This window comes from Mesocricetus auratus, unplaced genomic scaffold (assembly GCF_017639785.1).
Source record: "Mesocricetus auratus isolate SY011 unplaced genomic scaffold, BCM_Maur_2.0 Super-Scaffold_100015, whole genome shotgun sequence".
Lineage (NCBI taxonomy): Eukaryota > Metazoa > Chordata > Mammalia > Rodentia > Cricetidae > Mesocricetus > Mesocricetus auratus.
This window is the reverse complement of record NW_024429198.1, coordinates 6,498,586-6,522,802: the sequence shown is the minus strand read 5'-3', so window position 1 is coordinate 6,522,802 and position 24,217 is coordinate 6,498,586. Positions and strand designations below refer to the sequence as shown.

At 42.0% G+C, this 24,217-nt stretch overlaps 1 protein-coding gene across 3 annotated transcripts in view; it reads left to right on the top strand.

Annotated features, from left to right (window-relative positions):
* Positions 1-605: 605 nt before the first annotated feature.
* Positions 606-24,217, top strand: part of Ttc23l (tetratricopeptide repeat domain 23 like) — a 55,921-nt gene continuing 32,309 nt past the window's right edge. Inside the window, exons 1-7 of one of the 3 annotated variants that reach the window (XM_040757893.1) lie at positions 606-703; positions 1,494-1,565; positions 6,981-7,015; positions 7,114-7,164; positions 11,423-11,546; positions 20,841-20,997; positions 22,642-22,767. In XM_040757893.1, the coding sequence (XP_040613827.1) occupies positions 1,535-1,565; positions 6,981-7,015; positions 7,114-7,164; positions 11,423-11,546; positions 20,841-20,997; positions 22,642-22,767 (524 nt within the window). In that variant the 5' untranslated portion in view covers positions 606-703; positions 1,494-1,534. Of the gene's footprint in view, positions 704-1,493; positions 1,566-6,980; positions 7,165-11,422; positions 11,547-20,840; positions 20,998-22,641; positions 22,768-24,217 lie in introns of all 3 variants that reach the window. The other 2 variants (XM_040757894.1, XM_040757892.1) reach the window with 2 other exon arrangements.

Sequence of the window (24,217 nt, the reverse complement as noted above, 5' to 3'; positions counted from 1 at the left end):
GTCACTTTCAAACGTGTGCCACAACTAGCATGTTCTTCACATCTTTGCAGTACTACTGTATGCTTGTGACCTTGAAGGACAAAGCTGCATGATTTAGGGCTATGTGGTGTTTACCGAATGTGCCTTTCTCCCCGGAAAAGGTAACCATTTGACAGCCACTGGCACATTCCTAAATCTTCACTTCCGGCACTGTTTTCTTCTACAAGCCTGGCTCCAACCTTATCCAGAGAGACAAGACCGGCCATGCAAGTACTGCCAGTAACCACAGGAGTCTGTTCTCTAAGGTCTAGAGACCCAGAATGCCAGGAGTGCAGAGTACTTCAGGAAGATGCTGGACTGCCCAGCCAAGGATCATTGCTGAAAACATCCACAAATGTAGCAGTTTTAAAACTATCAGGCTCCTGAGGCCTGGAGTGCCTTCTTTTCATCCACAGGATTTACCCTCTCTTCCTGTCCTGTGAGACAGGCACCACAGGACCATTCACAGCAGCAAGGCATCACCCCAGAGTGTCCCTTGTGCACTCGGAGCTGCAGGGCGGAAGTGCCCTGCATTGCCATAGCTCCCAGAATCATTGCTAAGAAGGCGTCCGTTCCCATGGCAACGCATTGTCTCCAAATCCAGAAGTCTAGCTTCGGTGCTTGAAGACAGGGCCCTGGCTGGGACACTGACCCGAGGCAACAGAGGTCCTAACTGCCTAGCCGGGTGAGGGAGCTGGGAAGGCTTTTCGGGATCAGGTTGTTCCCTTCCAGGCAGGGAAGACGGGGCCACGCTCTCGGGAGGGTCCACGTTTAGGAAGCAACAGTAGAAAAACCGCAGAGAAAGAGAGCTTTGTCCTAGAGGGGAGCTGAGTGCTGTGTCCTAATCCAGGGCCCTGTGTAACTGCGTGGGAACTGCATGTAGGACTGCTTAGAAAGGCCCATGCCATGTTTGTATAGTTGGTTGTTCTTGAGCCTGAGTCAAGCAAAGCTAAGGCAGTTTTCTTCAGTGAGTGACTTGGAGGGTGAAAATTTTCATTGAAGTCTGTGTGCATCTAAGCGTTAGGGATATCCTTGAGAAATGCATTTTATAAATCATTATCAGCCACTCACAAGGTTCACTTTTGTCAACAGCTAACAGCAGCAACCTAAGTAGGCACATGAGTTTTAGCTTCTTAACTAGAACTTTCTATTCAATATTCCTGGGAAAGTGAAGATTAACTAATAGGACACCATAGTTTTGATGACCCAGTAAATATAAAACATGTGTCCTTTAGGAAATATTTTTAAAAGAACTTTGGAAACATAATAGAGTAGGAAATAGGAAAAAGAGATATAACTCTGATAACACCTTAAATTTCATCTTCTTAGGAGTTTCTAAACATGGGTCTTCATGGTCAATTTGTAGATTCATATTTAGTAGCTTTAATTTAAAGTTAGTAGTCCAGAGGAGGGAAAATAGAATGAACATCTAATTCCTTTCCCGGAAAGCTGACCTCACTTGTGATTCTTGGTAGGAAGATGCAAGCCAGCCCCATCCACATTCCAGTCGTTAGCAATGACACCGATTGGGACTTCTGCTTCCACCTGTAAGTACTGACAGTACATTGACATGATTCTTACTTGCCAGAAAGGGTGGGACTTCCCATATCAAGGAAAGCCTGGGTGAAAAGCTTCACATGTACTTTTCATAGAAAAGAAAGGTCCACAGCTGTGCTGTACATTAACAATATTATGGAATAACATCCATTTGTGTCTACAACTTCTGAAAGGTGGACCACAGTATATTTAAGATACTATGTATAATTGTTAAATATTTTATACTATTTTTTCATAGCGAGTCATCAAAATTTAGCGTGTTTTTATATTTTTGAGAACATTTTAATTATAACTAGCCATATTTCATGCTCATAATAGCTACCTGTGGCGAGTGGTTACCTTATTTAAGATTATATAATATATCATAACGAATCATAAGGTTAGATGTTATAGAACTATAAAAAATGACTTTAAAAAGTATAGCATTCTATAGCCATCTGAGAGCAATGACTTAGCAGTTAAGAGCACACTCCATGCATCCAGAGGCCTGGAGTTTAATTCCTAGCATCCACATGACAGCTAATAGCTGTAATTCCAGTTCTAGTCTTTTGGCCTCCATAGGCACTACATGCACAAGATGCACAGAAATAATAAGGGCAAAATACCCATAACATAAATATAAATAAATCTTTTAAAAATGTAGAGTTCATGCTGTGCAGAGGTGGCTCATGCCTTTAATCCCAGCACTCAGGAGGCAGAGACAGGCAGATCTCTGTGAGTTTGAGACCACCCTGGTCTACAAGAGCTAGTTCCAGGACAGACTCCAAAGTTACAGAGAAACCCTGTCTCGAAAAACCAAAAAAGAAATAAAATAGAAAAATGTAGAGTTCACAATAGAGCACACTGGAAATAATCATTCTTTAAATATGTTACCAATCAGGATTTATATTTCTTATTTCAACAGATAGAATGAGTCACAAGCCTAGGAAGGCTTCACTCAACCTTGCTGATTCCTTTTATTCTGACTTTCCTGAGATATCTAACTTGTCATGATCATGTAATGTCCTAGTTGCTGTGAAGAAACACCATGACCAAGGCAACTCTTAGAAAGGAAAACACTTAATTGGGGCTGGCTTTCAGTTCAGGGATTCAGTCCATTTTATCATGGGAGGAAGCATGGTGGCATGTAGCTAGACGTGGTGCTGGAGGAGTTGAGAGTTCTACAGCTTGATTCAAAGGTGGGAGAAAGAGTCCTAAAAGCCCGCCCCCACAGTGACATACTTCCTCTATCAAGGCAACACCTACTCCAGCAAAGCCACACCTCCTAATAGTGCCTCTCCCTATGGTCCAAGAATTCAAGCACAAGAGTCTAAAGGGGCTATTCCTATTCAAACCACCACAAATAGGCATCTTTCTTACTCTTTTAGTTGAAGGTTAAAAACTAGCTCAGGGCTTTTTGCTGTCAAATAACCTGGGAAGACCTCAATATTTCTCATTCTTTGAGGTTGTTGAAGACTCCTGCCATGGTCTCAAAATAATCTCATTCAAGGCTTAATTAAAAATATTAGGACTTATAATTTTTAATATCCATAATTATTAATCTCTTTCATGACTTAATGGACTTAACTTCTACACCACAACTATGAAATAAGCAGCTCAAGCAAAAATTTCCTATTGAGTGAAAATGTTCTTTCCATTAGCTGTTCTGAGTTTATAATCTCTTGTTACAGGTTTCCCCAGTCCTTGGTAATTTTAAACATTCTAAAGGTTCATGTTCTTTTTCATCCCCTTCCTTGTTCAGTATGTAACAAACTGTTTGAATTTACTATGAGCTAGACAGGAATTAGGCTTTGAGGAAAAAAATGTGATTTGGACCCTGCCTCAGTGGACTTCTAGAAGGCCAGGAAGAATCTCAGGAGGTGGGAGGAGAAGTAGTGGAGAGAGTCAATTGGACGGGGAGAATAAATCAGACTGTAATGTGAATTGCATTTTAGTAGAATTGGGGGGAAATTTTTGAACCCCCTATGGAGTGTGTCTATTTAATTCTTAGGACATCTCATACAATGTATTTTAATAATACTCAGCCCCCTTCCCTACCCACACAAATTTGTCTTCTATTGTCACTATCAAGTCCAGTTTGTACTAAGCACCTACTCCTGAGTGTATAACCACCCACTGGAGTGACATTCTTAAAGAGAACTGACTCCCTCTCCCAGAAGCCATCAGTTGCCAATAACAACTCAGCTAGGGTTGAGACTTCGTGCCCACCCGTTGTGTCTATGCTGGGATTCTGTCTGGCTTGAACATGTGCAAGTGTTGTACATGCTATCACAATAACTGTGAGTTTATAAATGTAACCATTCTGTCATATCCATAAAACAGTTTCCTTTTAGTCATCCACTACCTCTAGCTCTTAGTTTTTCTACTCTCACTTCTGAAATAATCCCTGAGTTTTGGGAGGAGGACTGTGATATAGATTCGTTACTTTTCTATTGCTGTGATAAGATGCCATGACCAAGGCAATTCAGGAAGAGTTTATTTGGGGGCTTATAGTTTCAGGTAGTGAGTCCATAGCCATCATGGCAGGGAGCATAGCTGCAAGCAGGCCTGCATGGTGTTGGAGCAACAACTGAGAGTGTACATCTTAAGACATAACCACGAGGAGGAAAGAGCTAACTGAGAATGATATGGGACCTTGAAACCTCAAAACCTAATCCCAGTGACACAACTTCTCCAACCAGGTTATAGTTCCTAATCCTTCCTAAACAGTTCTACCAACTGGGGACCAACCATCAAATATATGAGCCTATGGGAAGCCATTCTCAATAGTATATAATGTTTGGGGGTCTACAGGACTAATATGGCCAACAACTCCAAAAGAAGTAGCTCATTCATGACCCTGGACTTTTTTGTTAGCTTACTGTGTCTAGTAAGAGCATTGTCACCCCCTTATGGGGGAAACTCCATTAAAATTCACTTTACTACTATCCTTCTCTTGGGCAAATAACCCACAGCATTGTATATTCTGTTTATCATAGTGTATCTTACTACAGAAATGCCTACCTCCTCATCCATGTTCATTGCTTCTGTTCACAATAGCCAGGGAACAGAAACAGCTTTGATATCCATTAGCTAATGAATGGATAATGGCCATTCGCACAATGGAATGTGATTCAGTTGTTTAGAAAAATAAAATTATGTAATTCCTAGGTAAATGGATGGAACTGGAAACAGTCATTCTGAGTCAGGTAACCTAGACCCAGAAAGACAAATGTCATATGTGTTCTCTCATTTGTGAATGTTAGTTTTGAATCTTCAATAATGTATGTTTCATTTGGAATACCCATAGAGGTCAGAAAAAACAGGAAGTAGCCATGGAGAGGCACTTTCAAGGAAGGGGAGATGGAGCACAATAGTATTAAGAGGAGCAATGGAGCAGTAAGGGTTAAATTGGGGATGGGGATGGAGATGGTAGGACAAAATAGAGGGTGAAATATGGAAAAGGATAACTAACATAAAGAGATTTTGGAAAAAGTCATAGAGAAGCCTACCACTGTAGAATCCTCTTAAAATATATATTATACACATATAAAAAGAGAGTGTCTTCTGAGACACTCCCTGGAAGATATCCAGGCTGTGACTTGAGGGAAAGCATAGCATTCAGCAGAGAGATAAGAGCACAGTTCATCTCTTGCCTTCCAGTCACATCATGTCCCCAAGCCTTCTCTTGGTTTACTAAAAACATGCTCATCTGTGGGAAGGGCATTCCCCAGTGGCCTAAAGAAATGCTCCTCTATCCACATGACCCATCATGCCTGCTTGTCTCTGGGTATGTTATTTGGAAGACTACTCTGAGTGGATTTTATATAATTTTTCAAACTTGGTTTAAAAGATAATACTTGACATTTATTTTCCTGGCATACCTTTCTCAATACCCCATTTAAGAGAACAGCAAATATATGTTGCCCAAATAGTCAGTGGGAAAGGATAGTTTTTGTTTGTTTGTTTTTAGGTAAGATTGTTTTACAGCCCATACTGCCCATGAACTCATAATTCTGCTTGAGCCTCCCGGCATTATAGGCATGATCCTCTACAACTGCTTAATAAAGACAAACCTTATTTTAAAAAGTTTGCATTGGCTGGAATCTTGAAAGGCATTGTGAATATGAAGATGATTCCTATAGGAGACATTTCTAATTAATTGTCATTGCTCTGAAGACGTCAGACTCCTGTTTATTCCAGATCATTTTGATTCATTTTTCTGGTGATGATGGGATATATGTGTCTCTTTTATCTATGAATACACTTCCAGTTACCTCTTTCACAACTGCCATCAGCTTTGAAGTCAGAGATTTATCTATATTGTATGTTAATGTGTATATGGTGTGGGGGGGTGGAATTCTCCACTTACTGCATTGGTTTCTAACACAACACTGCATTTGACCTAGCATGTGGTTCTCTCTTGCCAAGAGCAGCATTCTCTTTGGTTAATTACAAATTAAGCATTGAAGTTTTGAGATTTATGAAGGAGGACCTGTGAAGTCAGTCTATCCTCAAAATGTTATTCCCTATACCCTCCTTCATTGTATCCATTCCTTTTGCTGGCTTGGGTCTAAAGTTTAGGATCTTGAAGATCACAATACTCTCATTTTGTAGGAATAAACCAAGTCATGGGGCCCATGTCAGTAATAATAACAAACATTAAGGAAGCACTTGCAAAACACTTCTCACTGTACCCGGTGATTTATGATATTGCCTCCTTTACTTCTTCTAATTACATTAGACAGGCATTCACGTTAACTTACATTTATAGAGAAACCATTTAAAAAACAGCTTATTTGGGGTTACAAGCAGAGGAGCTGTGACTCTAATGCAAGGTGACAAGTTTTCCAAGTGTTTACTTTGAGTTCCTTCATTGCTGCTTAGATGCTAGGTTCTGAAAGTAGTATGAGTTTACTGTATATCTTTATTTCAAATTGAACTTAGAAAGTGTGGTGGTTTGAATAAGAATGGTCCCCACAGACTCATGTGTTTGAATGAATGCTTGACCCATTGGAAGAGGCACTGTTAGGAGGTTGTGGCTTTGATGGAGTGGGTGTGGCCTTGTTGGAGGAAGTGTGTCACTGTGGAGGTGGGCTTTGAGGTCTTATATGATCAAGATAAACCCAGTTTGGGGATCTATTCTGCTGCCCATAGACCAAGATGTAGAACTCTTCAGCTCCTTCTCCAGGACTGTATCTGCCTGCACACCCCCATGACAATAACATACTAAACTTCTGAAAGTATAAGCCAACCCCAATTAAATGTTCTCCTTTCTAAGAATTGTTGTGGTTATAATGTCTCTACACAGCAATAGAAACCTTAACTGAGACAGAAAGCAAATTCATATCCTTCAACTGTGGATGCTTTGGCCTTCTGTTTTGTTTTTTTGAGAATCCTGATTCCTGCTTCTCTTATGTCCACAGGTCACAGCAAATCAGGAACCCAGCACAATATACAGGTGATTTGTTCAGTATTTGTCAGTGTAGAGAGACTGAAGATGACACTGAAGTCCAGAAAGAAGAATTGGCTGATGACTGTCTGTCTCTTCCAAAACAGAAGTTAGCTCAGGCCCAGAAGAAATTTGATCAGCTCATTGAGGAAAAAATGGTAAAGCAAACACAATATTTACTGGCTTTGGGTTGTCATTTAAAGGTGTGTACATGATCCGAGACAGCCTGCCTTTACTGCAGAATGAGGCATGTGAGAAAACTGTTGTGTGTTGTAACTTGAAGAAAATGTAGCAGAGCATAGTTGAGGAGCCAGTCTACCTCTATTTCTTGGTTCACTTCATTGTCTGTTCCTCACAGAGGGCTCATGCTTTCAACTTCTAACCAAGCTTTTAACTAAAAACTTCACTGTTTGCCATACCCAGTTGCTGTTTGGTTAGCATTACCTTAAAAGGTCTCTTATTTCCTATATCAAGGTTTCTAGATGATTCTTGGGTAAGAAGAGGATCAGGATGGTAAAGCGGGAGGCCAAGAACAGTGTTAGTCAAGCAGACAGTTGATATAGGTAGGATGTCATGGCCACAGTAGAACCAGTCATAAACTAAAGAATAATAAACAGAGAGCAGGAGATGTGAGCATCCTGATGAAGGTACACACATTTCTAAGGCCGAGACAAGGACTTGGGGATTCTGATCTCTGATTTGGTGTATAAAACAAAGAGTTCGAAGTGTAGTATCTTGAGATAGCAACAACTGACTTTTCTTATTAGGACACAGCCACTGGCCTGCTCGCCGATTGTGACTTATCTACAGAGAGGTTCACACACTGACTTCTATCCATTCATGGTCAGGAGAAAGTGATTCTAAAGTACATGTGAGGAAAGCAGGAAGAGGGCCAGGGAAGGCTGCTTAGAGGCAACCAATGCTGATACCTCCCTAATGGGTATCTGTAAGTCTACCTCTGCAAACTGTCGGAGAACATCATGGGCAGCCATCACAAGCATGCATTCTGGGAATATCAGCTCTACAAGCAAAGAAGTACTGTCTTCCACACAGTGCAAGTGTACTTCACTGCTTCTGTTACTGCAACAAGCACCATGACCAAAAGCAACTTGGAGAGGAAAGGGTTCATTTGGCTTAAGCTTGCAGGTAACAGTCTGTCACTGAGGAAAGTTGAGGCAGGAACTCATGGAGGGGGTACAGGAAGGCACCGTGGAGAAAAGATGCTGTTCCTTCTGGCTCATGTCCAACTAGCTTTCTTTTTCTATTTCCTTTTTCTTCAGCTAGCTTTCTTATATAGCCCAGACCCACCTGCCTAGGGCTTTTCTGCCCGCAGAGCAGGGTCGGGGCCCTCCTACACCAATTAGTGATCAAGAAAATACTCCTTGGACATACACAAGAGGCCAATCTGATCTGACCAGTTCCCCACTTGAGAGTCGGTCTTCTCAGGTGACTCCAGGCTTGCATCAAATTGACAATAGACTAACCAGTAGAGCAAGTAGAGGTCTTGAGGTTTGAAACTTTTTGTTCAGTTTAGATAATGGATATTTATATGTTAGAAGTTAAATGTCATTCAGTTCAATAATCACAGCCCTATTGGACAGGATGCTATTGGAAACAACAGTGGCAGGGTTGCCTCTAGAGCCCACATTAGTTGTCCCTTCTTCCCTAGGGCAAGGAGTAGGAGTGGTATAGGGGCCAGCTGGTCCAACTTGGAGCTCTGGACTCCTCCTCCTCACACTTTTCTTAGTGCTTTGTTTTATACTCAAAAGAACTTAGTATTTGCTATGGTTAACCCATGATGAACTCTCCAAAATTCTGCCTGGATATTTTTAAAGTATCGGGAAATGTCCCTTGCCTGTGGCTTGCATCAGAAGAAGCAAGTAAAGTGTCTGGTTAGGGTATGTAGGAGTCAGGAAGAGGTAATCTGCGGACCCATCTGAAGTGTTACTGTATTTTAAGTGGATTATGATTAGATGATTCTTAACAAATTTGGATCATGTGAGCATGAACTAATTCTCTTCTTGCAATAGCTCTTTAAGGTAAGTGATACAGGCTTCTAAGTTTCAAGAAAGGAAGCTGGGATTTGGGTGACTATTCCCAAAGCAACATAGCCAGCAAATATCACAGCAGGGCTAGAACTTCAGCTTTTGATTCCTTAAAATGCTATTTTCACTTGACCTGGAAATTGATGTCCGGAGTTGATCACTGTGGTAGCCACTGGATGACTATGTAAAGTCACTGAGATGCATGACAACACAAACATGTGGTTTGTGATTTTCTGGCACTCTCTGCCAAGCTTTTTCCCTTACTCTGTCTTTATCCTTGTTACAAGAGACTGTCCATTCATTGGATGCTGTGAATATACCTCCTCTGTGCACATCTGTAATGGTGAATGAGAGTGATAACACCCTCTCCTCTGGGTGTGTGTGTCTGTATAAGAGAGAGAGAGAGAGCAATCTGGCTGTTCTGGAACTCACTATGTAGATCAACAGTCTGGACCCTAACTCACAGAGATCTACACACCTCTGTCTCCTGAGTGCTGGTATTAAAGGTGTGAGCAATCACACCTGGAAATAAAATTCTTAAGGAAGTTATAGTCTGCTTAGGGAGGCAGATAGTAGACAAACCAACAGCAATGTCAGATAAGAGTACCATGAATTAAAAATAAAACAGGTAAGGAATGGTGAGTGGTTATTTTAGAAAGGTATCCAAGAGTAGCCTCTGAGGTGAACAGAATGAAAGTGAAGTGAGAGACTGAGCTCTCAAAAGAGCATCTCAGGCAGGGGAGCTGACCATGGAAGCCCATGTTCCTATTCAGGGTCAGCTGGGCAGTATGCTTGTAGCAGTGAGAGAAAGATGAGAGCAGAAAGGGGTAGAAAATGTAGGAAGTGATCAATATAGGGTCATATGAACAGAACAGTGGAGGCTATGATAAAGACTTTGGATTTCATTAAATAAAAAGGATGATGTATAGATAACAGGACAGTAACATAATATAATTATACTTTTAAAAGATTATATTGCCACATAAAATGTTTAAAAGCATTTAAGTTTATAATAATTATAATAACATACTTGCTCGCCATTGGAGGATGCTCATGAATGAACTTCTTATTCTGAAAGTTGGTAGGCAAAGACAAAGAATGATCATGTATATTGCTTTTCGTTACAAACTGTACCATTGGGTAACCAAAAAGGAAGATGTGAGAAATTCCTGTTTTTACTTTATTATTCTTGATGATTGTGTGTATGTACACACGTGCCTGCATCACAGTGCACATAGAGATGAGAGGACAACTTTGTACAGTCAGTTCTCTCTTCCCACCTTTCCATGGGACCCAGGGATCAAACCTTAGATCATCGGGCTTGCATTTTTAGGCAGCAAGTGCCTTAATCTACTCAGCCATTTCACTATCTCTGAGGAATTCCGTTTCAGAGAAATATTTCAGCCAACACGGGAGGGAGCGATGATGGAGAATGTGTGCTAGTGTCAGGAAACAAGACAAGCAAATACTAACTTCTGATAGTATTCTGATAGAAGAGTATACGATTCTTGGAAAGTAGTTGTTCTTAAAGTTTGGAGTTGTTTTGTTTTTGTTTGTTTTGTTTTAAAGATAATCTGGACACGGTGGCATTCAACACTCACAAGGCAAAGGCAGGAGGATCGTAAGTTTAAGGCCAGCCTTAGCTACATAGTAAGACTGTCTCAAAACACCAAACAATAATAAACATCTTCAAAAACTTCAAAATATTAGGTTTAATAACACTATCTGATATTAAGAAATAACTACTACAGTGGATCAGTATTTATCTCTAGTACATGAATGGACTTTGGGAGCCCACTCCACATAGAGGGATACTCTCTCAGCCTAGACACACCGGGGAGGCCTAGGCCCTGCTCCAAATGATATGACAGACTTTGAAGATTGCCCCATGGAAGACATCACTCTCCCTGTGGATCAGAAGGGGTATGGGATAGGGAATTGGTAGGGGACAGGGGAGGAGGGGAGGGAGAGGGAACTGGGTTTGACATGTAAAACAAGCTTGCTTCCAATTTTAAAAAAGGGAAAAAAAGAAATCACTGCTAATGTTTTGGCGATAATGATTTTATGATTGTTTCTAATTTCATCTTTTAGAGCTACCCATGAGATTATAATAAATGAAATAATACAGATTTTCTTCAGTGTTATGAAAGGTGAGAGTATGGGGGTGACTAAGAGACAAGAAACTCCGTGTAAATGAGAAGAGAGAGCTTGGTAGCTTGGTTTTAGGATATATGTATAAGGTGGAGTCAACCAGACTCTGCATGATAAGAAAGAATGACAAAAAAATGTACCAGGATAATGCAGTCCTACCCTCCAATGAGGGGCCCAAGATTTTCTTCCTTCCCTAAAATGACTTCTTTCCTTTCTGCAGAATACCAAAGCAAACAAGGAGCTGATTCGGTGTTTCATCCTTTCTCGGATTATTTTTGGGAAAGAACACTGGAGATGTGCACAGGCTTTAGCCAACCTGGCTTATGGTTACCTGACACTGAGAGGTACTTGGGTTCCCCAGCCAGGTCTTTGTGGGACAGCCTGGGAGGCCAAACTGAGCCATTCCTTGAGGGCTGGGATGACTGGGAGGGCCCCTACCTAGTTAGCTCCATGCCACATGTCACCAAGAGAAAGAGGGGACTCCATGGGCACAGGAGACAGTGTACCTTAGTAATAAAGATGATGAGGGTGATGAAGACAAGTTATTGAATGTTCAATATGTACCAAGATAGTATTTTTAGTCCTCAAAAATCCCTATAAGGGCTACAGGTATTGCCTTGTAGAGAAGACACTGAGGCACAGTGAGAAAGGGCAGGGCAATAGGGAGATAACATCCAGGGGAAAACACTCAATGCTGGGGGAGGGAAGACCCAGTAATTTTCTGGTACAGGGCTACAAGCTGGAGTCCATCTGCTAAAACTGGAGCCTGAGTAAAAACTCTGAGTTCAGAACTTTTCAGTAAGGGCCCAATAAATGTTTTCAACGGATTGAGGCATTTCTGGAACAAGAGTAAGGGGGAACTGAGAGGAGGGTATTCTATACAAAACTCCTATTCAGAGCATCATAGGCTCTTTTCAGACCCAAATGCCCCGAGAGTCCCTACTGAACAACAAAACTTTCTTCCCCATGGTGCTTTTGGTCATGGTGTCTATCCAGCAACAGAAAGCAAACTAGAATTGTTGGCAACTGAAAAGTAGGTCTGCAGCTAGGAAAACATGAATTCGGGGGTGATCAGTACAGAGTACCAAGTTGAAGCCATAGGATTGGACATTTGATCAGGAAAAGTGTGTAAAAAGAGGAGGAAAGAGGGCAGAGTACATAAAAGCAGAAAGCAGGAGTGTTAGGACTGGGCAGCAGGAGAGGAAATGGAGGGGCTGTGTTGTGGAAGTTAAGGGAGGACACTCTCCAAAAGAAGTATGGTCTGGTTCAGCAGTGGCAGTTGGTACTCAGAAGTCAAATAAGCTCAAGACTGGAGACTTGATGGAGTTTCAGTTGCATCCCTGTTATGGATGAGAACTCTGTCTGGGCCCTGGGGAAGCCTGATGCACAGTCACTACTACATAAGATACATTGACTGAACTTCAGACTTGAGGAGATGGACAAATAAAGTGGAAAGGAAAACTTGTCTGAACTTATCTTAAAGCCAGAGGCTGTTTCTTATGGTGGACAGTAACCATGATCAGATTTTACAAGAAGCTTGTCCCATGCCCATTGCATTGTCAGCCACAAACTGATAACCTTTACAATTCAAATGAAAGACGAGTCAAAATATGCAAGTTCTGCCTGTGATGTGAGTGGGAAACCACATTTGAGATAAGAGATTAGAAGAAAAAAATCTGCAAAGGGGAGTATTTATTTATTTGTTTGTTTGTTTGTTTCTTTCTTTCTTTGTTTTTCCAGATGGGAGAATTTTCTAGTTAGAAAGAAGTACCTAGACTTTAAACACAAGTCCTTGACAACTAACCTAGAGTTTTCTGGACTACACTGATTATGACCTTTCTTCAAGGATAGCCCAATGCCTCAGAGTTCAGTTATAGTCTTCACCCAGTGTCCCCCTTAAGCCTTTTCTAGTGTTTGGTCCATGGATTAGAACAAGACTTTCAATGCCATAAATCTTTGAGAGGGAAAAGGGACTCTCTGAATTCTACTTACTTCTGTTGTTATTAGTCCTACTTTAAAATGGACAGGTGGACAGAATACATCCATGCTGTGGGGAAGGAGGGGAACACCCATGTGTGTGTTCATGCCTGGCTGCACATGTGCATGTTTTATAGACATCAGACCTGCTTTCTTCATTTCCCTCCTACACTGGAACATGGGCATCAAGCCTAAGGGCTGATTTTTCTCAATAGGCAGCCCTTCAATAACCATTTTATGAAAAATGTGTACATGCAAAAAGAAATATCAGGAAGAGCATGGTGGGACTATAACGTGCAGACACCCTCAAAGAACTGAGAACCTCTTGTGTGAAGTGAGCTACCCAGAGACCTGTGAGTGCAGGTGTTTAAGGTCAGGGTTCTGTAACTGATTTAAATAATGCCCTTGGAAAGGCTGAGTGCAGTCATTCCAACTGAGACAGCAAATGGTAGATGGTGTCTGTGTGCATGTGTGCATGTGTGTCTGTGCACATTCAAGAAAGACTAAGAAATGAATAGGATGTGGTTGGAAGAAGAAAACATGTGTGGGAAGTCAGATTCTAGTGATGAAAGATAAGGGCAGAGGTGAAGGCTCAAGAAGCAATGTGCAGCATCTGTGTAGACCGCAGGGAGATACCCTATCTAGTCATGATTTGGTATGCAGCATATGTGTAGACTGCAGGGAGACAGCCTATCTAGTCATGATTTGGTGTGCAACATATGTGTACAATGCAGGGAGACACCCTATCTAGTCATGATTTGGTGTGCAGCATATGTGTACAATGCAGGGAGATACCCTATCTAGTCATGATTTGGCATGTAGCATCTGTGTAGACCGCAGGGAGATACCCTATCTAGTCATGATTTGGTGTGCAGCATATGTGTAGACTGCAGGGAGACACCCTATCTAGTCATGATTTGGTGTGCAACATATGTGTACAATGCAGGGAGACACCCTATCTAGTCATGATTTGGTGTGCAGCATATGTGTACAATGCAGGGAGATACCCTATCTAGTCATGATTTGGTGTGCAGCATATGTGTACAATGCAGGGAGATACCCTATCTAGTCATGATTTGGCATGTAGCATCTGTGTAGACCGCAGGGAGATACCCTATCTAGCCATGATTTGGTGTGCAGCATATGTACACATTGAAGGGAGATACCCTATCTAGCCATGTTTTGGCATGCAACACTGTATACATTGCAGGGAGATACCCTACCTAGCCATGTTTTGGCATGCAACACTGTATACATTGCAGGGAGATACCCTACCTAGCCATGATTTGGTGTGCAACGTATGTGTAGACCACAGGAAGATACCCTATCTAGCCATGATTTGAACTAGGAAGATGAACTTGGAAAGCAGACTGTGCTGGTCAATAATAGCATGGCTTTTAAAGATGTGCCAAGAGCCTTCCAAGGAAGACCACTGGAGATTTTCTAGCAGGCTGCTGAAAAAATCAAAAGTATCCCTTTAGCAGAACTAATCTCTCAGTGATATTTGAATGGAAGCTACTTGAGTTATCTGGATCTAATACAAAAGCTAAACCTAAATAAATGGGTAAAAAAGTAAGGATTCAGGGGTTTATGAAGAAAAAAAAAACATTTTAAAACCAAGTCCCATTCCCGGGAATCTTTCCTAAATACCCACTTACAACATATGGATAAAGCTATTCTTTGAAGACTGGCTATGGTTCTGAAAGATTAGAAACAACAAAGCATTCATCAATAGAGAACAAGCACAAACACACAAAGGGACAATTATTTATGTAAGAGTATGAAGGACCTCTGCGTACTATCAGGGGAATGTCTCCATGCATCTTTAGGGGAAAGGGAATCACAGTCAAATGCAGCATTAGAATCTAGTTCTTCCTGAATAAGTAAGAGGGGAACAGACAAAGAATATACGAGAAAGAAAAGAAAAAAGGACAATAGAGGGTGCTTATAATGACAAACCAGGTTAGAAATGAGGCCTCAATGTGTGCTTTTACATATAACTTTAACTTTTCTTTCTTTTTTTTTTCTATTAAGATGTTGTATTATATATACCAGGCTATGTCTCAACTTACCATGTAGTTGAGGATGGTATTGAACCTCTGATCTTCCTGTCTCCACCTCCCAACTACTGGGTTGATTTTAGCTTTTCAATCATAGAAATAAATATCTATCCTAAAGTGATTGTGGCACAGCAGCACAGGTGTGTAACCTACAGCAGCCAAGAAGCTGGGGCAGCAGAGGATCACAGCAAGGCACCAAACCACAGAGCAAGTCCATGTCCAGCCTGGGCTATATTGATACCTGTTTTCTCTACTCACCCTCCCCGGGGGAATGAGGGGGTAACGGGGGGGGAGGGGAGGGAAAGGGAGAGGGACCTGGAACTGACTTGTGAAGTAACCTTGTTTCTTATCTAAATTTAAACTGGAAAATAAAATTTAAAAAAGGTAAAGGAAGATAGGATGGACAGCTAAAAATATTTTTAAAAAAAGACATCTTGTTTTACAGAAGAAAGAGATACAGTAGTATTTTAGGCAGAGAGGAAGGAGTAAGTTGGAAAAGAGTATTGGAAGTGTCTTAGTCAGTGTTCCATGGCTGTGAAGAGATACCGTGACCATGCAGCTCTTATAAAGGAAAGTACTTAATTGGGACTTGCTTACAGCTTCATTGGTTTAGTACACTGTCATCATGGCAGAGAGCAAGATGGCATGCAGGAAGGTATGTTGTTGGAGAAGAAGCTGAGAGTCTACACCCGGATCCATAGGCAGCAGGAAGAGAGACTCTGGGACTGGTTTTGGCATTTGAAAGCCCAAAGCCCAACCCCAGTGACGCACTTCCTCCAGCAAGGCCACAGCTACTCCAAGAAGGTCATACCTCCTATCCCTCTCGAGTCCTGACACTCCTTGATGACCAAGCATTCAAATACATGAGCCTATGGAGGCCATTCTTATTCAAATCACCACAGGGTTTTAAAAATAGGGTAGCTGGATTTGGTGACATGCCTGTAATCCAGTATTGTGAAACTAGGGCAAGAGAATCATTAGATCAAAGTCACTCTGGGGTACATAGTGAAGCCTTATTACATCAGTTATTGGACTAATGTGTGGGATTGGGGTCCATGAGAGAACATGAAACCTTTGTAGGTGGCTGTTGCTTAGTGAGATGAAGCTAAGGATGTCAGAAGTGAGACTCTGTTTCCAACTGCCCTGAGGGGTAATTCTGAAGAGCTTGATGACACAGCCACTGAGAAAGGGCAGGCAGAGAACACTAGGGTAGTTTGATGTATGGTAATGAACAGTTTCCAAGAACACTGGAAGGAGCATATGGTAGGTGGTCAGGCAGTTTCCTGCTAGTTGTTATTAACGAGACAGTAAATTAATCAGTCAGCTTGTTGTAATTGGGAACTGTCCAGGTTCTCATTGCTCTGCTGCAAGTGCTAAAAAAACAAAAAAAGTAAAAGGCATGGGCCCTGTTTTCTCTAATTAGAACCTGGTACAGACGCCACTGAGGATGATTTAAAACAAAGCCAAACAAACAAACAAGCAAACAAAAACTCCCACAGATGATCTAGCCTGAAGGAAGCTCACTCCAGCTTAGAGTGAGTTTGTATTTGAGAGAGTCTTAGCAGAGTCATGAAAAACACTCAAAGCTAAGACAGATGTAATAAATTACTCAATAAGAGAAACTGGCTCTGGGAATAATAGTGGTTAATATGTATCTAAACTCTATTCCAGTACCACCTAATCATTTCTTGTTAGTTAAATTTATCCTTCAGACCAAAATAAGATGGAAGGTGTTTTCATTAGCATCTTTAAGAAAGATAAATATTGAGGCACAGATAAACTAAATAATTGGTTCAAGGCCACATGGCTATTGAGATATGGCTATGCCAGGACTTATTTCTAGGAAATCTGACCATTGACCTTGGTCTCTTGTTCCATAATAACTACTTAAACATAAAAGACGACCAAAAGTGATTGCTTTCAAGTGACAATAGTGACCTCAAAAGACTGGGTCATTCTGAGCAGATTTCCTCTGGCCTGAGTCATGTTAAGAGACATCAGATGCCAGATGTGGCAGCACACACTTTTAATCCCAGCACCCAGGAGGCAGAGACAGTCAGATCCATGAGTTCCAGGCCAGCCTGGGCTACACAGTGAGTCAGGACAGATAGGGGCTACATGTAAAAATCCTGTCTCAAAAACAACAACAACAAAAACAAAAACAAAACAAAACAAAGGGGGTGTGGAAAGTGAGAAGAAAGAGGGTTATCAGAGAATACCTGCCCACACTTACACTAAAATGAAATAATACATTTACTGGACAAATTTGAATCCATTTTACAGTTAGTTCATCAGCATCTACCTGTAACCACTAACTCAGGCTCCTACAGGCTTTGATGCTAGTCCGATTTTTACCTCATTTATGCACCTTAGCAGTAAGAGTGGTGATGCCCCTGGCTTGGGAGGGCAGGGAAGGAAAATGAGTGGGTGAGCAACACTGGGGTTGAAGACTTGGAGATTAGAGTTGTATGAGTGTGGCATCCTTCCTAGGAAGGCCCAGTAAAAAAAAAATTCACATGTATGCGTATGTGCAGCATTGTATTTTTCAATTAAAAATATACATTCATTTTAAAGTGTCACTGATAATGACTTGGGAGGACATTTTATCATGCATTTTTCTTAAACAAAAATATTTGCTATCAGAAAACGGGAAACTGTGGGAATACTTCAGACACAAACAGAGCTCTTTCATACTTGGAAAAGCTGGAACACATTTCTCTAGAGTAGTGGTCTCCAAAGTCTTCAGAGTTCATTCCCCTTTCACTAAAAGTGCTCGGGTGCTCTCCATTTATGTCATTTATTACAAAGTAGGTTTAACCTTATTAATATACATACTACTATAAATAGTTATAAGACAGGAAAAAAGAACAGGCTAAAAACAGCACCGATGTGTTGGTCCCCCAATACATGATGACATCTTACATGCCCACAGGAGTGCATGCACCCCCATCCAAACCAGAGAGGCCTCAAAAGCAACACTTTCCCATGTGGTGGTGCCAAACCCTGCTCAGTCTCTTTAAGCCCCACTGGTTGCCAATTCAGCAGGAGTGTGGAGACAACTTTATAATTAACTGGCAGGTAAGCCTGCTGGAAAAGAGTGCCTCTTGGAGATGTCACAGCCAGCAGGCACCAGAGCAGGAGGAGGCAGACCTGTGAAGACTGGGTGGGAAGGGTTGTGGGGCTTCAGAGATGGTTTCTCTAAGGGTAGTTATTTCGTTTCCAGTCCACCCATCCAGGAAGGTTTTGCTGCTCCGAGGATGTTCAGTACCTCCTCCATGTTCACTCTTCTTCCTCCTAGGGAATCAGGGAGACAACTGAGTTGGGTTGCTACCCTCCCAAGCATCCATGTGGTTTTGGAAAACAGCCCATTTGGTCAAAAGACTCTCGGTGGTTTCCTATTTTAATGTCATCTAATGCCTCACTTTCAGAGTTTACTAGCTGATGCTAACACCACCCCCCAAAGTGCCTGACAAGTGAGACGCCCTCACCTCATCTTAGCATCTGCATTGTTTTGGAAGTGTCCTCTCTTAAATCTAGGTGTCACCAATGGGAAGGTATCAAGCAGTGTAGCTGATTTCATTATTAATAAGACAAATGGGCCAGGAGTGTTCTGTCCCCAAGGATCAGATTATAGCCAGAGGCTGCAGGGCCAGGCGTTGGTGGCGCATGCCTTTAATCCCAGGTGGATCTCTGTGAGTTCATAGGCCAGCCTGGTCAACAGATCAAGTTTCAGGACAGGGTCCAAAAGCTACAGAGAAACCCTGTCTCAAAAAAACAAAAGAAAAAAAGAGGCTGCAGGATATGCAGCCCTTTTTTTTCTCATCCATCCTCCAGTGTCAATACAACAAGAAAGGCACACCTACCTGTATGTCTTAATCTTAGAGTAGCTGATAAAAATAAGAGGATTTTACTAACACTAACCAGGCACAGTGATGCATGCATTGGATCCCAGCAGAGGCAGGTGGGTCTCTGGAAGTCCATGGTCAGCCTGGTCTACATCGTAAGTTCCAGGACAGTCAGAGCTACAAAGTGAGGCCCTGTCTCAGAAATAAGATTTTTACTAACTCTTTCTCCAGGTGTGATCCTTAGATACCCTGTATCAGTTTGAATGTTTGGTCACCATTGGAGACCTTATTGCTGTTTTTAGTGTGAATCTTGTTTCTCACCTCTGTGCTTGTAAACCAGTAACTATTGGAAGCTGAAAGCAGAGCCCTGGAATTTGTACAGGGCAGTTTGAGAGTCAGTCACATTATTCTGCTTAGAACCAAGTCCTCTCTTTACAGAGCCCACTGGTCTCTTCACTAAAGCTTTCAAGGACTAGTTGGCTTCAGGATCAGGTTTAGAGCTGTTCCAGAGAAGGCTTTGTTCCCTTTACTCTTGTAACTCAATCAGGAGGTCCTGCACATTTAGAACATATGAAGGCTTTGGGCAGCAATGGCCAGTCCTTTCAAATTATCCTCAATGAAAACTGAGTTGAACCCATGCTGTGAAACCAAGTGGAACTTTTTAGGAACAAGCCAGTGCTGTGAAATGAGCATTAGGGGCACTAGAGGCCTACTTGGCAGGAATGACCATGTTTACCAGCCCTAGATGCCTTCGGAGAGGGTTGAAGGTGAGCCCTGCTTCTTGTGTTCAGTAGAATGGAAGAGGACAGGATAGTATCTAGCCCTTTTCTTGTCCCATGAAGAAAAGGGACAGGCATGAGTTAAGGCTGATGACGCAGTAGTTCAATAGGCAGTGTTCTCAAGTCTACCTTCTACCTCTGTTAACTGGACGAATAGCTTGGATAAGCTCTCAGGAACAGCAGATTTTTCTTAGAAAACAAGAGGAAACCCACATCACTTCTGGCACTTGGCATTCACTGCTAGTGAGGGGCCTCACTGCACTTAGAAATTATGTTCTCTCTCTCTCTCTCTCTCTCTCTCTCTGTGTGTGTGTGAGAGAGAGAGAGAGACAGAGACAGAGAGAGAGAGACAGAGACAGAGACAGAGAGAGACAGAGAGAGAGAGAGAGAGAGAGAGAGAGAGAGAGAGACCAATTAGTGTGATTAGCTTCATCTTGGATTGGACAAAAAGAAACCTCAGATGGAAGTACATTCCTAAACCCTTGTATTTATAGAATGTATTTTCCAGAAAGCTGAAAGTCAGCCCGGTATGTCTCCATGTGCTTGGTAAGGGGCAGATTTCCTAACAAATGGCATTTGCCATTTGAAGGATGGAGATGCTTTGCAAATTGAAAAGGTCACATGCCTTTGTAGCAGAACTTCGAAGGAGTCCCTCAGCTCTCACCCCTGTCAGTCACTGATTTCCAAAATAAGACCCACAGATCAATGCCAGAGAGACTATTAAAGATCATTTGTGGACTTCAGGATAGAACTTCCCAGACCTATTCTTCTAGAGATTCCAGTTTGCCAGGCCTGGGTTAGATCCAGGGATCCATGCTGTAGGAACACTCCAGATACTGTTATTCCTTAGATTTAGGAACCATACCTGACAACTATGCCATCTAACTTCTGTTCTGTCAGGAATTTCTTTGACTGGACCCTGCCTTATGTGATGTCTTTTTTTCTTGACACACACTAACGTCTCTAACCTTTGTCAGGTCTCCCATCTCAGGCCAAGAAACATGCCAAGTCGGCCAGGGGCACACTGCTGACCTGGAAACAAAGCAAAACCTCAGATGAGGAGAGAAAAGAAATCCTGGAAGCCCTGGTCATGCTCTACTATACTCTGGGGACAACCTGGCTCCTACAAAACCAATATCCTTTCTTTTCCAAGTGGATCTGGTGATGAAGGTTACAGGTCACATGCAGAATGGGAGGGTAGAAACTAGACTGGCTTCTGTTAACTGTGTTCCAACATCTAGACTCTCAGGGAGGTACTTGTCCACCTAAAAAGGAATGCATTTTGTTTTTGTGTTTGTTCCTACAAGCCCAGAGTTGAGCCATGGGAGGAATCTTACTAGCAACACATGCCATAGCAACTGGAATGTTCTGAGTCTGGTGGACTTTTCACGGAACACTCAAAGTCAACATTGGAAATGTGTACGTAGGTGTAGTAGTGGTAGCAGTGTAGGATTGGAGAGAATGAGTGGTAATTTAAAGTGCACGTTAGCAAAATAGCCGCCTATCTATGGAAATTCTCTGGGGAAGCTTTAAGAATAAGTGCCAAACCCTGGGGATTTTGAGTTTTTACTAGATCTAGGGTATTTTCTGTTCTTTGAGCTGGTTGAAAGCCACAGATAACTATAATGTATAGCAGAACCCACTAGTTTAATGGGTCCTTGATCATCTATTGCTTTTTAAAAATGCTATTGAGAATATTGTGAAAGCAGAAGCCATGCAAATGAACCACTGATGACATTCTCCATAGCTCCAGAAAAGGACCCTTATAAAGAGGGCAGGGGGCTGTTTACACTTATAATTGTAGAAGTTTTAGTTCAAGATCTGCTGGCTCCTCTGCTTTGGGGCCTGTAGCAAGGCAGAATATCATGACAGGCACCTAGTGAAGTACAACCACTTACTTATAACCAGGGAGATTCGAGACAAAGAGGAAGGTGCTGGATCCCACCGTGTTTATCAAGGGCATCTTCCATGACTAGATTGCACCTCATCAAGGTTCCACCATCCCTCAGTAGTATCATCCTGCACTCAAGCTCTTGATACCCAGACCTTCCAGGACACTAGAGAGCAGAATGATAACAGTGTCCATCCTCAAGAAATGTGTGGTTTGGATCTTTGTGTATATTCTCTTCACTAGAAAGGTGTCAAGAGACGTAGAGTTCCTGAGTCATATTGAGAATTCCGAGCTCAGAAGCCCATCTCTCCCCCTCTAGACACCCTCCTTTCTACCGGGTCTGTCAGCATGCTGTATCTGATATGTGGTCTTCAGCTGGTACACCCTTAGTGGGGAGAGATTGAAATTCGGGAAATGGAAGGATGTCTGGGAATTAAGGGGCTTTTTCTTTCCTGCTATTTGCCTCTGGCACCAAACCTGCTTTTTTCTTGTATTTCCTAAAAGAGCCAAAAAGTCCCTTTCAGCGTAATTAGTTCCTCTCATTTCCCATTGCTATGAAACAATTTGGTAAAAATGAATAACTGTTGGTTGTCAGGCAGTCAATGTCTCTAAAGGAAATCTAGTATAATTTACAGTTTCCGTTTGTTCCTGCAGACACTCATCACTCCAGACCTGGATTCAGGGAGCCTCTACAGGACACCCAATGCCTTGTTTTTTCCAGAGAATTTTCCCTTCTTAATGACATGCACATGGAGAATAGAGAACAGAGTTGAATACCTACTTTCAAACACTGCTTTGTATTCCCAAGACCCCTTTGGTTAGCTTATAGACTGCTGTCTCTATAGAGTGCCAGTTAGTGTGCCTGGCATTTCCCTTGACTGCCTCACTGGCAAACAGGCCTATGTCCACCTGAAGAAAGCAGAAAGAAACATGAAGGAACTGAAAGAATTAAATAACGGAGGCATTGGTGGAAGCCAAGTCTCAGAGAAAGACCTAACCATTGCTCTGGGCAGGTAAGATCTGGCCACCAAGATGTAAAAACTTGTGAATGATGTCTGGGTTTTGTTTTTTTGTTTTTTGTTTTTGTTTTTTTATCTGACCTGACAAAAGCGGGGGAAATGTGCCCGGTGGTGATGGCGCACGCCTTTAATCCCGGCACTCAGGAGGCAGAGGCAGGTGGATCTCTCTGAGTTCAAGGTCAGCCTGGTCTACAGGGCGAGTGCCAGGAGAGGCTCCAAAGCTACAGAGACACCCTGTCTCAAAAAACCAAAAGAGGGGGGAGGGTGTTCAGAGCAAAAATTTCAGAGTTCACCTGATAATACAAGAGGTCATATTTATCAAGTGTGGGTCTTACGAGTTTACCGCACACTGCCACACTAACCCTCACAGTCACCACTGAGGTGCTCAGTATGACTGTGATTTTTCTCAGAGAGTCAGGAGACTGAGCTGAGGTTAAGCAACTGTTCTCAGGCAGTGGTTCTCACCTGTGAGTCAAAACTCCTTGGAGTCTCAAATCAGATATTCTTTATGACAGATATTTACATTATGATTCATAACCGTGGCAAAATTAAAGTTATGAAGTAACAACAAAACAATCTTATGGCTTGGGGTCACCTGGACATGAAGAACTGTGTTAAAGAGTGGCAGCATTAGGAAGGCTGGGAACCAATGCTCTTAAGTGACATAGCTTGTGCGTATTGGATCTGTACGGGTCTGAATTCATCTCTTTGCCCTTCATTATTGTAATTGCCTTGCATGTACTTTGGGATTGATTTGTTCTTCTGACTTGCCTGTTACTTTTGTCATCAAGTATGGCATCTTAACAGATAAGGAAAGAACACTTAAGATGGCTAATCAGAGACTATCGGTGCTATGGACAGACGTGCACTTTTAAGGAAAGCTCTGTTCTGTGTAGAAACAGAGTCCATGAGATTTGTTCAAGCCAGAACAAGACTTAAACTGTTTTGAGTTGAGTTAGGAATCCTCTGAGAATGGAGTGTTTAGAAAAGGGAGTGGACCCATCAGATTATCAGGAAAAAGAAATAATGAAAGTTTACTGTTCCCCAGATTTTTCAAATATCTTCACATCCTTGAGAGAAATCTCTTTCCAAAAGCTATAAGCACTTGGCATGGTAGGGCAGATGACTGAACTAAGTAAATGAAACACATACGTCACACCTGCCTGCTCTAAACAGCCATGAATCTAGAAGTCAAATGGGACATGGTAGGGACATGTTGGAATGGTCAAAACAAAGTCAGACTGTTGACTCAAATCCATAGGGCCATAGTTAGAGTCTGGTGAATGTCTCCTGCTGTCACAGAGGGCAGTACTTAAAGGTTATCTGCCTTATGGGAAACAAAACCATGTTCCCTTTTCTCAATCAGTAAAAACTCATTCACACCAGTCTTTGAGTATCTGTTTTGTGTGTGTACTAAGTGCTAGAATGCTTACTCAGTATAACA